We start from the raw sequence: 15984 nt of genomic DNA on the forward strand, positions 1-15984 counted from the left end.
ATATAATTTCAGAACAAGCATGTCAATGAACAATTAAAATCAAAATTTGTTTACTGTAAATGTGCTGAATATGTGTAATTGTGGAACAAAGTGTCATAATTCACATTATTATTGTGAATTATGACACTTTGTTCCACAACAATTACACATTTTCAGCAATTTTCAGTAAAATTTTTATATATATATATATATATATATATATATATATATATGCATGCACACACACAGCAGGTCAAATAAAAAAAAAATTCTCAGTAAATATATTCCTAAAAGTTCTGTCATATTTTAGGTGTGTTAGATGTCTATATATATATATATATATATATATATATATATATATTATATAACTTTCAGTTTATTTTAGTACATCAAGTATCTGAATGAAAGCTGAAATGCATGCACACACACACACACACACACGTTAGTTTTAGCTAATGATAATAATCCTGATCTGAATGAGAGTGAATGTTTCTGGATCAGGCTACAAAAAACAAAGAAAAGTACAAGTGACTATTACAAGTATCAGTAAAATATTAATAATTGTTTTCTGTGACAGGTTTATTTCATCTCCAAATGTAGCTTTTTAAGCCAATATAAGTTTCCACAGTGTTAAAACAGACATTAGTGGCTGGGTCACCTCCAGTCAGCACAAAACTGATGTTCAGCGACATTACGTGTTAAAAGGCCACATAAAATATTCATGTGCTGGTTCAGTTCGACTGTAAATCTCCAAGTGACTGCTGTACATTTTATGCCTCCCTTATTGCATTTAATATATCAAAAACAACTGAAACAGTCTTTGTAGTTTTCCTCCTACAAGTTTAAAGAAGCTTCTTTAAGACTTTGGCCAAGAAAGCGTTCTCATTCTGTCTACTATCTGAGGACAGAAACTGAAGAAGATTCACAGCCTTCAGCATCTGTCTGTAATCACCAACCCACATACTTCCTGTCTTTATATTCTGAACGTGTTCAACTCCGAGCAGTTAGGACTCTTTGTTCACTTTTTTGTAGGATTGAGTTGAATGTGGTTTTTTGGGCAGTAAGTGGTAAAATAATATCATCAAGTCCATCAGTGATCATCAGATGTGTTAACTGTCCAACAAATCTCATTCTCTATCAATACAAATTTAAATAGATACATATTTACAGTACTTTTTACATATCATACATATAAAATTAACTGAAGATCTTTAAATATAAACATTGGATATCCTGTTGCCGAAGTATTGCACGAATATCTCGGGATGTCCTCTGTAGAACTGTCCGAGCAGACGGCGCTTCTCTTTCAGACACAGATTCGAGTTCTCGTGAATCGTTTGCAGTAAGGTCCACAGCTCCTCTCTGGTGGTCTTCTGAACCGTTTCCAGGTAATCTTTTCCGGTCAGACGGCGACAGTACGTTGTTCCTAAGAGAGTGGAGATTCTCAATGGGTTTTCTTAGAAAATCAACGATCATAAGCCGTGGCTTATTTACAAATATATTAGTGAATGTACAATCTGAGGTATATTTGTAGATTTACCTGTGATGAGATCGGGATCCGTTCCTTTAATGACACTGGCCAGTTTATCACTAACAAGTTTGTGCAGAGTGACGGGAATCTAGAGCAAAAACACAGACAGATGATTACAAAAGCTGTCAACAGTTCATAAAACACAATTTTATGAGAGAACCACGAGCTGAGTTATTCACAACAAGGCTCTCATATTAAAACACAAGGACTGTTGCGATTATTACATATTCTGATGCTTTGCTCAACAAGGCTGCATTTATACGATCAAAATACAAGTAATATATTTATAACAGTTTAAAATACATTTTATAATATAATGCATTCCTGTGAGTTTTCACCATCATTCCTCCAGTCTTCAGTGTCACACGATCTTCAGAAATCATTCTAATATGCTGATTTGCTGATTATTACCCACACGTGAAAATGTTTTTCGCTGCTTAATGTTTGTTTCAGGATTCTTTGATGAATATAAAGTTCAGTAGAACAGCATTTGTTCCAGACCCCCAGACCTTTGCACAGTCGAGCACATTGTACAGTATATGTCTGATTGTATGTCATTTACAGTGTTTGTAGACTGTAGGCTCACCTTGAAGAGGTCGTGGTGGTTGTCCGTCATGAAAAGAACCAGAAGATCCACCTTCCCCTTGGCTAGTTTAGTCCCATACACAATAGCATTGGAGAACGCCCTCTTCACTGCCATTCTGTTCTCTATCTACAGAACAAAACAAACAATCAGCTGGTCAGGTTTCTGTAGGGATGTAGAAAGGGCATTTCTGTGGGTGGAATAAATGGTTTTCACAAGCACGGCCACCGCAAAGCTCTCTTTAGTTTCTGCTTTTAACAATGACACTTTTGTGTGAAAGAAACACTGTATTAGTGTTTTATTTAGCTAGAAACATACTGAAAGATCTGCATCAGTTTCAGTGCAGATACTGTATCCATTTCACAAATGATCTCTAAACACTATGTCATTTAAAAATACACCTGCACTCCGTATCATCCTTTATTTGTTTTACAGATAACTGACTGACTTGAGCATAAAAACACACACTCAAACAGTATTTCTGAGTCTCCACTAGACGTCAGATGATTGGTAGCTACCTCTTTGTGAAGTCTGGTCTCCTGAGGGCCGGCGGCGAGGGCCATGAAGCGCAGTAACCTGCGGAGCTCCTCTCTACTGCGTGAATCCTGCAGCTTCAGACAGAGCTGAAGAGACTCCAGAGCCTGCTCCTGCTTCCCGTTCACTGCACACACAGAACAATATAATACATTCATCTCTGAGCAATCTGAAACAGCATTCCAGTGGCCTGTATACTCAGTGTTGGACAGTCACTAGTTACATGTGACGGTTACATGTAATCTGTTACAGTTACTGCAAAAAATGTGTCATTAAATTACAGTTACCAGTTAAAAAATATTTTCACACACAAACAGACGAAACATGAGGCACCAGTGTTTCAGGAGTTTAGCACACAGACACATGCTTATTTGATAACTCTTTTAGTTCCTATTTAGGTTTGTGTATATTCTTAATTTTTTTAGATTAACTTTGTTTTGCTAGATATCAGTGTTTCCTGTCAGAGATGCAAAGATTTGATTTTAAATCAGTATTTAACCTCTGAACGATCTCAAAGTAAAACACGAAGCTAAAGTCTGATTTTGTGGCGGCTGTGTGTGGACACTACTTGTTACATTTTAAATAGAGTAACTTGTAATCTATAACCAAGTAACCTTCCCAACACCGCCTGTAGAACATTGCTAGGATGTTTTGAATGGTTGTTAATAATGGTGGGTGATGTTAATAAACAGGTTTGAATTATGCACACGGTATGATTTCTAAAAAAAGAAACTGATATACTGGTACAACTGGCTAAGCAACGTAAACAGCGTCATGAATAGAGAGGAGATACTTGTTAACTGCATACACTTCTGACTAATGGTTATAGTAGGACTAATAACACACAACTAAAACTTCAGTCGGAGACACTGAAGACGAACACAAAGAGGAGGAAATACTGTCGCAGGCAGAGCAAACTCACTGTTTATGATACACAAAATATTGGGGGAATAAACTGAATTGGGGGTGAGGGGTTATATGAACTGACTGTCTTCAGTTAAGTTTATTTTCTTTTTTCTCACCTCCATATAATGCATATTAATGTTTACAGCAGTAGTAAATTAAACACTGCTTCACTGCTGCTCCATAAGCGCCACCTGCTGTCAGTGTGTGAACATGCGTTCTCACTCAGCACGTCTGCTTGTTTTTATTTCGTGCAGATTTCATGCAATATAATTTCACAAAGCTACGGTCAGACCGGCTAATGTTGCACTCTTATGTTCTACTAACTGCTAATTGCATTTAATATAAATTAGTTGCATTTAGTTATTGCAACTAAGTGTCCAAAAACATTACATTCAGTTCATGCAAATATATTCTTTTAATGTAAATTATTACATAATAACAAGTACTTCATCTTAACAGGGGCCGCTAATAAGCTAATAAGTTTAATTTCCTATAAAAGTCAGGTCAAGCTAACATATATTGGCGTGATCTCTCACCAAGCAGCTCGCAGACGCCTGAGTGGATGTCAAAGACGTGGTTGCTGAGCAGCGGTGGGTAGTCCGGCTGGCCGTAGTGCTGAACGAGGGTCCCGTAGAGGAGCTGCTTGTACTGGGACGTCTCCTCCGCACACCTGGCCAGTCCTCGGCTCACCTCCACCACCAGCTGATCAGGAAGAAACTCCAGACAGTCCACAGCCGCCGACAACCAGCTGTCTGCTCTGTTAATGAGACGGAAAAGGAAAGAAAATGATGCAAAGATAACAGAATCGATTAAAAGCACAGCCATCTAAAAATACACAACACTTAAAATGCAAGGACAGAATAAATGAATGAGAAGATGCAAGTTTACTAAGAGATTTCCTTCACCAGAATGTGTGTGGACAAAAAGGGAGTTTCTTGTACATGAGTGGGAGAAATCAACATGCTATCTATTACATAATGACCAGCTGACACTAGACTGAACACAGATTACCGTGCATTTAAATTAACAATAATAATACTACTAATAATAATGTTATTGAAAGAGTGCAAAAAAAAAAACACTTAAAAAATATATTATAATAATTTACAGTTTTGTCTAGACGGATTTCGCGGGAAAGTGCGTGTCACATCAAAGAAACTCCAGCGGTGTGTTTCCATATAAACCAGGCTTATTTCAGTTAGTCTTACTTATTTTGAACCAAATCAACTCACAATAAGTCATACTAACTTAAATAAACCTGGCTTATTTGGTATACAGGTAACCTGTATTTTATGAAATGATGAAACACCGAAATTGACAAATGTAAAGATTATCATTACTCATTAACCAAAAAAAAAAAAAAAATACTCTTCCATGTGCTGTTTTGTTTTTTAACCTTTAGGGGGCTATAATTTACATAGTGTGACTATTACAAAGACTTAAATACTTTATATTTTGAGATGTGTCAATGCAAGTATAAGATTATAACACAATTTCTGGAGAAGGATGTTTTTATCTCAGCACTTTTGCATTGTGTTATATATTTCTTGAACAAAATGTAAAACTCTAGCTTTTGTCAGCGCAACTCTAAAACAGCCCAGAACCAAAAGGAGAGTTAAACAAACAGAGAAGGAGCATGATATGGAAATGATCAGCATACTGAGCCTCACTGAAGGCCTTGAGGATCTCACGGTCGAGGTAGCTGCTGGTGTAGAGGAGGTCTGGGTCGCTGTCCATGCTGTGGAGGGGCGGGCGAGGGCTCTCGTTGCCCTCCAACAGGTTCTCCAGAAGAGGCAGCTCAATCAGCTTCAGGAGCCTCAGTATCGTCTGCTGTCGCCATATTTCATCCATCACTGATACAGACACAGTCATGACACATGTCAGCTTTAAAACTTTTAGGACAGATTTTATGACAATTTTGTCAAACAGTCAAAAAACATCATGTTTCATGACATTATACAAAGCATGCATATATTTACAAAGAAAACATACACTCCTGTGATAACCCCAGATTCATCATCTGTGGTGTGATGGTTGTGTTCATGTTCAGATTTCCCAAAACATCCTCTAGAGACTTTTCCGTCTTGACAGGCGAGTTGTTTGAATACTCAGAATCTTCTTTCCTGAAGATAATAATCAGACAATAGTTGTATGTCATATGTCTGAAACAGTTTCCAATGAAGGATCAAGCTGAACGAGTTTCATGCATTCTCATAGGAATCACCAAATAAGGATTTTAAGTCCATGGTTCACTGTGATGTTGACATTTCATGGGCATTTATTGAGGATTGGCTTTTAATAGCAACCTCAGTCGAGTTGACGTATTTCAAAAAATAAAATCTCAAAGAAAAAACAATTCAGAGAAAATACCAAGCATTCTGTGAGATCTCTGTGCAACTAAAAGGTTTTACCAGCACTTGTATCTACTGTAAATGGAAACACAATGAACTTTTCTGCATGTTTTCCACACATTTTGTTATCTGCCACTGCTTTTTCTCCCAAAAATGAACATTCAGTTATAATGAGAGAAGTAATGATGCACAATCATTATATGTCAAATCTTATCATGAATTCAAATTATCACGTTCATGAGTGATTCTTACACAAACCAGACTGATTTGATTTGGCTGATTTATTATCAATGAATAACGACTTTTCATTTTTGATTCCTCACACAAATGACTTCGATTTTAAAATATAACTTTAAAAAACACTTGGAATTGTATATAGACCACTTTTATTGTGTTTTTGCCTCCTTTTAGAAGCTTGAAATCCTCATTCCCCATTCACTGTAATAGCATGGAAAAGAGCAGCCAGCACAGTCTTCAAAATTTCTCCTTTTATGTTTCACAGATAAAAAAAGGTCCTACAGGTCTGAAATGACATTGATTCATTTCAGGCCACAGTCTTTTAGAGAAAACATTAGGAGGAAGGTCTACAACCTCTACAAGTTTCTTATATTTTCTGATTATATAGTATACAGATTCACTGAACAAAGGTGATTTGACCTACCTTTTGTCACATTCACTATCTATATTCTCTGAGTTTGATGCGCTTGGGGTCGGCCTGTTTAGAAACCTGTACAGACTACAGCTGCTGTCCTCAAACTTGGCTTGCCTCTTTTCTTTCCCAAACACCTTCGTGTCCACCGCCTCGAAGACTCTGGCCTCCATGAGGGCCTGGCAGAGGCGGACCGCTTTGGAACGAGGCACCTCCTCGTCTCCGCAGATCTTGCTCTGAATGATGTGAGCCAGAACCACATCCACGGCCTCGGAGCCCAGAAAGCAGTCATGGTAGATCTTCAGATTGTGGCGTCTCCTCTTCACCTCCACCTGCGTCTGAAGGTTGTTGATGATGTTCGTCCAGATGTACGTGGCTCGGAATGGTTTCCCAGCCATCCCTGTCTCTGTCGAGAGATGGACTGGATGAGAAACGCCAGAATAATGATCTCAGCCTGCATTCATGTGTTTCCCACACATTCAATAAATCGATAGCTTTTGACTGAAAGGAGATGCATGTAATACGTTTAGTCAGGCTTTAAAAAGAAATTGAATTTGGCACTTTCTGTTATTAATACTGGAACGAGTCTACAAAATGAAGCTTCTTCAGACTTCTGAAACTGGACCAAGAGGTTTCAGCTATTTAATTTCAGCTCTTTATCATTATAATCATCTTGACAGTTTCTAGAACATGAAGTTTCCCATGTTTTGCTCTCATGGCTGTAACGCTGGACTAAAGAAAGCTTTTACAGATCCTACTTCCAACACAAAGAGCATCCGCTTCCAAGAACAATACTGTACCTCATAAGCCTTATAAAAGACACTCTCTGATCATTTCTCGAAAGAAGTGTTTCCTGCTGAATTTTATGTGCAGCTCTGAAGTAATGATTATGACCCATCAGGGATCAGGATATTTACTAGGGGTGGCTATGAATGTTGTGATGTCATAGAGACGCACCCCTAGTCTTCAATATGAAGGCTCTGCGTCAAGTGGACAACAGCTGGCTTCAATACAAAAGATTCTCTCTAGACTGTGGTTCAAGAGATTTTCTGGGAAATCTGAGATGCAGCGAACAGTAGATTAATGCTAGCTGTGTGAATATACAATATAGTCATTGTTTGCCCCTCTAAAAAACAAGTACTTTTTAGCATGTTTTTGAAAAGAGTTCTTGTAATTACAGAAATAGACTAGAATATAAGTAATTTGCAATTAAATGAAATGTATTATAGTTTAAAGTTGAATTGAATTTGTTTAACATAAGCGTTTGAGCCACTTAAATAGAACGGATGTACATCTTAATATGTCATTTCATAATTTCTTGTACTGATAAATTTTTTTGCAGAATGTACCGGCAACTATTTATGAAAAACTAAAACATACTTTAATGTAATTTCTATTGAAACTTGTATGCCACATGTTTTTTAAAAATATTTATAATAATTTGTGATTTAGTACATTTCAAATATATTAACTTTAAAAGTAACTAGTGGTCGACCGATATTGTTTTTTGACAGCCGATGCCGATATCTTGAAAAGCAGGGGGCCGATATAAAGCCGATATCATTTAAAAAAAATATATATTTTTAAGAAATTTGAAATCATTTTACAGTGGATTAAAAAATAAATGTGTAAAATAAACATACTGATATTTTAGCTGACAAGTATTTTCACAAATACATTTTATACAAATATCATTAAAAAGGAAGTAACTACTGTACCCAACAGGGCACTCAGTATTCTGGGAAGTTTGTGTGCATTGGAAATCGTTTTCAAATAAAGCCATGATAACACTTATTTTACATACAGCATAGAGACAATTACATGAATATGACAGTGGGCGCATGCATAAAGTGCAGCATAATTTGAAATCCCGTTTAAAGTTTAAAGCACAGGCTGACCATCACACAGAGAACACGCAATCATGCTGGCTAAAAAGGCACACTTCACAAGATATCACAGATTAAATGTTCATTAGTCATTCAAAGATTTGTTTAAATAATATAAATGCGTATTTACTTAATGCTGATGGCAAACGAGATAGTATTATCATTTTTGCCTTTCTATTACTAGTAATATAAAAGCAATCGTTATAATATTTTTTGTATACATTAATTCCTTTGTTTAACTGTTTTATCTGATTATTAGACAGACTTCAATTCATATTAGACGGAACTGTTAACGACGACGATGAACAAGAGAGAGTTTGAGCACTGTGTGCCAAAATAAAAGTCCCACCTCGAACACATCGGCCAAGCAGAAAAACTTTTCGGCAGATGCAGATATTTGAAAAATGCCAAATATCGGCCGATATATCGGTCAACCACTAAAGTAACATCAGATAAAAATTTTATCTGTATTTAAAGAAATATCAATTAGGCTTTACGCTTTAGATAACATCAAATTTTGTGCATTTAAACCACGACAAAAGATTGCTTTAAAATGTACTTAGAGAAAAAAATTATTTTGACTATTACAAATTACTTTTTTTACAAAGTGTATGCAAGTGCGTTAGATGTTATAAAAAAATTCTATTTAATCACTGTTTTTACAAATGAGCAAATCTGGAAAAGCTTTATTTATCAAGACAGAAACTAAAAAATAAAAATAAATTTAGTTTCTTTCCAAATGGCTAGATTTGACTAGATTCGTCAGATTCATGCCTCCATCTGATAACTAGTTAATAAGGAGAACGTCCTTGTTATGTTCACATCATGTAGGCTTTAGTTCATTTGCATACCACTGGTTGAAAAACTGTATTAGTAGCCTACTTGCTGAGATTTTGGTGTTAAGTGTTAACTATTTGAAATAATTTATTTCATATAAAAGTAACTGAACCTTACAAACAAGTATGATGCTAGTGTACTACAGGAATGGAATGACGTAGTTAAAATGAAAATATGATGCCCCAACAGAATTATGAAAGACAAAAGTTGTGACATTTGTCGAGTATGGTAGCCCATACTCAGACTTGGTGCTCTGCATTTCACCCATTCAAGTGCACACACACAGCAGTGAGAAGTGAACACACTGTGAACACACACCTGGAGTAGTGGGCAGCTATATCCAGCGCCCTGGGAGCAACTGGGGGTGCAGTGCCTTGCTCAAAGGCACTTGAGCCCTGGGTATTCAGAGTGGAATAGAGCACTGTTCATTAACTCCCCCTCACCTACAACTCCTGCCAGCACCAAGACTCAAACCAACTCAAACCAGACCTTCTGGTGACTAGACCAGCTCTCTAACCATTAGGCCACAGCTGCCAGCCACAGCTGTGGGTACAAGCCTGCATCATGAAAAATGTCTGAAAAAAATATGACATTTTTGTTGTTGATTTGTTAGTGTCCATGAATAATACCGGTGTAACAATCAAATGTGAATCCGGTATCTGCAGAATACCTATGGTGTTTGTCCCCATGGACAGAGAGCATCTGCTGGAATCACTCCTCTCCTGATGGCCAGCACACATTGATGTGTTTGCCCAACACTCAGATAAATAACCACAGAGGGAGAGCACCTCATGATGACACAAATACACCAGGCTATTGTTATAACACAGAATCATGTTGAAAACAACTTAGGACAAACTCTGCTAATTTGTCCTAAGTGTATAAGAGTTATGTGAACTAAGAGCTCTCTAGTTTGTCATGCACAGACACGCCAAATGCTTTTACCCTCTGGCTACTGTAAATGCAAAACCGCATCTGAATGAAAATGTATGTATGTATCTCTCTCTCTCTCTATGTGTGTGTATATATATATATATATATATATATATATATATATATATATATATATATATATATAATACACATCAGAAATGCATTATTTATTTTGTATTATTTTACCAATTACAGACAACAATTACAAGACAAATCTTATATGTAAGGACCAAAAACATCCTTTCCGACATAAAAATGCAGTAATATGCATATTTTTATTTTATTTAAGCTATTTAGCATTTACATTTTAGTTAAAAACGAAGTAGCTTATGCATTCATATTTCATAGGTGCAAACACGAAATAAAATCAAAACAGTCAGTCGTACACGCAGAGATCTACCTGGAGGTCCGTGCATGTAGTTGGGGTTAAAGCCGGTTGCGTCGCGCAGCTGCTGTATCGAAGTGAACCATCTCCTTTGGTCTCGCGCTGTAAGTAGCTGATGTTCACACTCGCGCGCTCTGATACTGAACTCATCTACAGCCAAGAACCCGCGCGCTCTCCACACCCTCGCCGTGACGTCAGGAGGGCAGTCGTGAGCTTATTAGCATAATAATGAGTTCATTAACACTCAAACAGTAACTGAAACTTGCGAATGCTAAACAAGCACCACTAAATATAAATATTTCCGTTATAAAGACAGCAAAAAACATCTTGGCCTTTCATGGTTTTTTGAGATATCGATAGTTAAGGCCTAAACAAGAAATTAACCATGGTTCCCCCCAAAATACCACAGATATATTGGCATTTCTATATTCTATATAGTGGCAACCCTTGTTAAAAAGAAGTGTTTCATTTTATTAACTGTACACTTGTATGGTATTCAAATCTTATATAGATAGATAGATAGATAGATAGATAGATAGATAGATAGATAGATAGATAGATAGATAGATAGATAGATAGATAGATAGATAATGAAATAAAAATATACTTTTATGACTTTCTTAACACACTTTTAAAAAGAACACTTTGTAATAGTGCTAAACTGAAAGTTTAACTGTACATTTTCAATCATTACATTTTAATACTGTATTTAATTTGATTTGACTAACAAAAGCACATGTAAAATACCTGATTATAAATTCAAATTTAGCGTTAATGATATTTCATTTAAAGTTGATCTATTTTAAATTGCATCAAATTCATTATCACTGTACAAATATATTTTTAAAAAGTGTATATATTTTAAATATATTTTAATGTAATTGTAAATGATATGCAATTAAGTGTCCAAAATCATGTTCAGTTTAGTTAAATGTATTAATAAAAAACAGCTTTTTCCATAAGTGTTAGATATATGCTAAAGTACTTTCATTTTCTTCCAAAATTTCTCTTTCATTTTAAACAAAACAACATTTAGATTTGATGAGATTCCATATGTTTTATTATTATTATTATTATTATTATTATTATTATTTCTACCAGCCTGACCAGGAACCCTTGAAATGTATTAGGCTAGTCAAAAATTTATTAAAATTATGAAATATTTAAGTTAATTAAAATAAAAAATAATAATCATCAACTGTTCTGCAAGTATAGGTGCAATATTTGCCTCTGGAGGTCAAATGAGACTCTGTGAAAGTCTTGTGTCACCTGAGATAATGTTGATGCTTATCAAGATCATAAACAATTAAAAATAATTTGTTTCAGCATCTCAATCTCAACTGGTTGAACAAGAAGAAGTCTGATAACCGGGAAATAAACACAGACAGCTTTCACAGCATGGTGTGTGGTTTTAAATGACAATTCAGTTCTTAGAAAACATGACTAGTTCAAGGAATTTAGCCTGACCAGGATTTAGCTACTCAGAAATATTAACAGACTGTGGATAATAGGGGCTGAGAAAACTGTAATTTGATATGCATATTTAATGCATCGCTGCATAGACTGATTATGCATATCAATATTCTGTTATGAGAATGTAAATGTCATGAGAAACCCACAGGTCATTTTTAATAGCGTGCATTTGCAGGTCCTACTTCACCCGCCTTGTAAATCATTGACAATGGCATCCCCATAAAAACCTTCAGATGGATGTTATGGACATCTTGTGAAAATTTTAGTGGAATAATGAGAATAGAAGGAGAATTCGGTAACAACAACTTGAGAAACGTATAAGATTGCTAAAAAAAGTGAGAATGTGTTATTTTGGTACAACATTCCAAATAAGAGATTTTGAAAATCCTGAGCTCAGCAGCAAAGCAAAACCTAGTCCTAAGCACCAAAGGAAGAGTCAGTCTGGACTATGTTTTTAGTGTATAAGTGTCAGTGTTGAGATAGTAGCTAAACGTGGTAAAGAAACCAGTTCGACGGGGGAGGGATGGGATTTATCTAGAAAGTCATTTTCTACGGCTCTTCCTCATGATGCTTTGTCTGAGTTTTCAGGCCAAACGATTGTAAGACAGAATTTGCCTCTCAATGCTAGCTTTCACACTCTCCAGGGGGTCTCTTTCACTCATTTTCCCCAAGTCATTATCCCTTTAACTGTCCTTTTGCTTGATTTCAATACACACAAACACTCTGATTTAAACAGCATGTGTCAGTCGAACATCCACAATCTTCCACATACCTCGATTTAACACTAATATTTTGTCTTGAAAACTAGTCCATAAAAACTTTTAAAGGACATAGATAACAAACTCTTCAGGTTTGTCTGAGAGGTTAGAGATACTATAAAAAGTGTTTACTTACCCACTCAGAACAACAGACGATGAAAAGTTCCAGAGTTGACCTCATGCAAAATACATTGAATTAAAAATCTATAAAACAAAATAAGCTCTTGGTAAAAGTTAGGCTTCCAAGCACTAAAAACGCACGCGTGTCATCAGAACTGGTTCTGTACGTTTCTGCGTCCTGTGTCACAGGTTAAAGCATTTTCTTTTTACTCTTGAGTCAACACATTCCTACAGCTCAGGGTTAAATCATGCTGAAGAACCTGTTAGCAAGGTCAGAATACCTGGCTGTTGTTCTGCTTTTCTTATCAAGAACCCAGAGCCGCCTGCCCTTCCCCTACACTGCCCATCTGAGCTCTTTATGTTGGGTGCGTTATCACCTGGGCATTATGGGAACACAGGGTGTGATAAGTGATTACTGATGACCAGGGTGTTACACTCGTTGTCACGTTCATTGGTCTGGTCATGTTTGACATCCCAGGACACGTATGAAATGTCTCGAGGAATGTTTGAATCCCTTGAAGAACCAACCAGCTCACATTTCCCCAAAAATCGAAATATTCGAAGAAGTCAATGGCACTCGACAATGAAGTCTTTTTGTGAGGAAGTGTTTGCACTATGACATGCTTTGTGACATTTTTTCACTTTTTTTTTATGAGCCCCTCCCCCCAAATCTTCTTACTGTCATGCAAAAAATAAATTAATTAATAAAAAATAAATCATTTTGTCCTTAGGCTACTGTTATAAAACGAAAAATTGTATCTTATCTAAAATATTTCATACTTCACAATTAAATATGCACACACACACACACACACACACACACACACACACACACACACATATATATATATATATATATATATATATATATATATATATATATATATATGAGATGTGATAGAAATAACAGGCAGATATGCAGACTTTCAATGTACTTTTAAATTCTGACTTAGTAAAATCTAATCTTGTAAAAATGAAGCCAGTTGGGGTCTTGAAGCTCCTGTCTGATGCACCGAGTATCTCCAGGATGGATGGTTAGTGGGTGGATTGTATCAATTGCCCATCGACTGTCCCCATAAGTGAATTCCAGTCTCAGTGAAACCAGAACAATGAGTTGACCGTGTGTCAGAGTCCCACACGGCCCAGCAGCACCATCCTATCCATACTCATGTGTCCGAGACGTTTGGGACTGGACAAACATCCAGTTCTGCAATATCCAGCCTGGAATCTACCAACACCCCTCACTAGACTTAACTGTACAGTGGCTTCCTTCATGACGGGCCACTCGTGGATACTGAGGTCTTTGTTTCCAGCCACAGAGATGTTTGAGATTGCTGCATTGTGGCTTGCGACAATCATATTTGATTCAGCAGCCGTACTGAAGTAACACAGTTTTAGACACACGACTGAATAGTTCTTCCATGAGACAACTAAAGAGCAGCAAGGACACCCTCGTGAAAAAAGTAGAATGTGCACTTGAAGTGCACTTAAAATCTTGAGTATACTTAAAAAGGTATTCTTACAATATAATATTATTGAAGTAAAAGGCCACTTAAAAGGACATTTTCATGAGTTTCTTAACACACTTAAGTGCACTTTAATAATGTCAAAAAATAAGTTTTATTTCAAAATACATATTAAATCATATTAATAATTTCATAGTGCTTTGAAGAAGTGCACTTATTTTGACGTTGACTATCATACTAAAGCACATGTATTTTAAATGTTTTCAATTGCATTACAAATTTTAAAGTTTCGATAGAAATTATGTTATGGCATATTTTAGGTCGCCATAAATGCTTGTCAGTACATTAGGCAGTACACTTTATCCATATTTCAAAAGACAACTTAAGTTCAGACAATTGCATGTAATTTAAATTTGAACAATAATAAATTTTTACTTGTGAATAACATGCATTCGTTCCAAAACATTACATCCAGTTCACACTTATGTACATTATTTAAATTATATTATTTGCTAAAGAGTATAGAGAAGAGATTATACTCTTGTAGAGCACAACAAGAGGAACACATATTTTATTTAATTACTTTTATAATTAATCTGATTTTGGACACAAAGCTTCATTTGATTTGAATCTAGTTTGAGTTAAATATAATTTTGCTGACTATATATAACCATCCTCTTTTGTAATGAGGCAAAATATCCAGAAAAAAAGTCAGCATTATTTCTTAATACATTCATCAGAAATCAGTCCTGCAGATTTTATAAGTGATGTTCTTGATTTGGTTGCTCTAAATTCCCAGAGCACACAGACAATGCACGTCATCTTGTAAAGCTGTGTAAAACCAGGCTAAAGATCAACCAGCCTCTCCCAGTGGAGCTATGTCAGTGTGCTAAGAGATAAATCACCGGTCACAGCTTACTGTCCATCACTGCAGGAAGAGGAACAAGGACAACAGACAAGACAAAAAAGACTTGACTCCGGGTTTGAGACTCGTGGCAGAAACAATTTCTCTTCCACCGAGATTCCTCCTCCTATTTAAATCAACACAGCTGTTTCAAAACTTTAAGCACACTTCAAGTGATTTTGGACTATCACATATGACCTCAAGGTTAAAATGATAGATGTAGAGATTTTAGTCATGTAATATTTATAAGCCTGAATTTGCACTATAAACCTGTGCATTTACGATTGTGATAATAAATTAAATAAAAAATGATAATAAATTAAATTAAAAATGATAATAAATACTAGTTTGCAGTATCAAGCAGCGTAACGGATGGGTTTTGAACAGTTAAATTAACCGGAAGCACATTCAAGATAAAAACGTCTGTGTCCATTGGAACATTGAAATGGTGAATGTAGTTTATATCAGCTAAACAAGAACACTGTTATTTTCCCCAATGCATTGCTGTGTCTCAAACCATTGTCGAATAACTGCTTATAGGCCTACACAACAATGAAAGCAAGACACTCTAACAGTGGTTCTTTCAAGAAAGTGAAGTGACATTCAGCCAAGTATGGTTGACCCATACTCAGAATTTGTGCTCTGCATTTAACCCATCCGAGCAGTGAACACACACACACACATACACA

The 15984-nt window shown here is 36.0% G+C and overlaps 1 protein-coding gene across 2 annotated transcripts; it reads right to left on the minus strand.

Moving 5' to 3' along the window:
• Positions 1-540: 540 nt before the first annotated feature.
• LOC113118657 (DEP domain-containing protein 7-like) lies at positions 541-13277 on the minus strand. Of its 2 annotated transcripts, none has more exons than XM_026287991.1 (9): positions 12942-13277; positions 6546-6939; positions 5526-5656; positions 5194-5386; positions 4070-4290; positions 2612-2754; positions 2097-2222; positions 1520-1598; positions 541-1405 (listed from the first exon to the last, which is right to left on the minus strand). In XM_026287991.1, the coding sequence occupies exons 2-9, from the start codon at positions 6929-6931 to the stop codon at positions 1191-1193; spliced, it is 1494 nt and encodes a 497-aa protein (XP_026143776.1). In that variant the 5' UTR covers positions 6932-6939; positions 12942-13277; the 3' UTR covers positions 541-1190. The 2 variants fall into 2 exon arrangements, with proteins under 2 accessions (XP_026143776.1, XP_026143775.1); XM_026287990.1 differs by lacking the exon at positions 12942-13277 and adding an exon at positions 10590-10712.
• Between the last annotated feature and the right edge of the window lie 2707 nt (positions 13278-15984).

Source organism: Carassius auratus, chromosome 18 (genome assembly GCF_003368295.1).
Source record: "Carassius auratus strain Wakin chromosome 18, ASM336829v1, whole genome shotgun sequence".
Lineage (NCBI taxonomy): Eukaryota > Metazoa > Chordata > Actinopteri > Cypriniformes > Cyprinidae > Carassius > Carassius auratus.

Bases quoted from the DNA above. Each gene is read 5' to 3' on its own strand.
- LOC113118657 (XM_026287990.1), bottom strand. The intron at 4,291-5,193 runs GTATGCTGATCA...TCTCATTAACAG, and splicing joins AAGGCCTTCAGTGAGGCTCA to AGCAGACAGCTGGTTGTCGG. The intron at 2,755-4,069 runs GTGAGAGATCAC...CTGTGTGTGCAG, and splicing joins AGGCGTCTGCGAGCTGCTTG to TGAACGGGAAGCAGGAGCAG.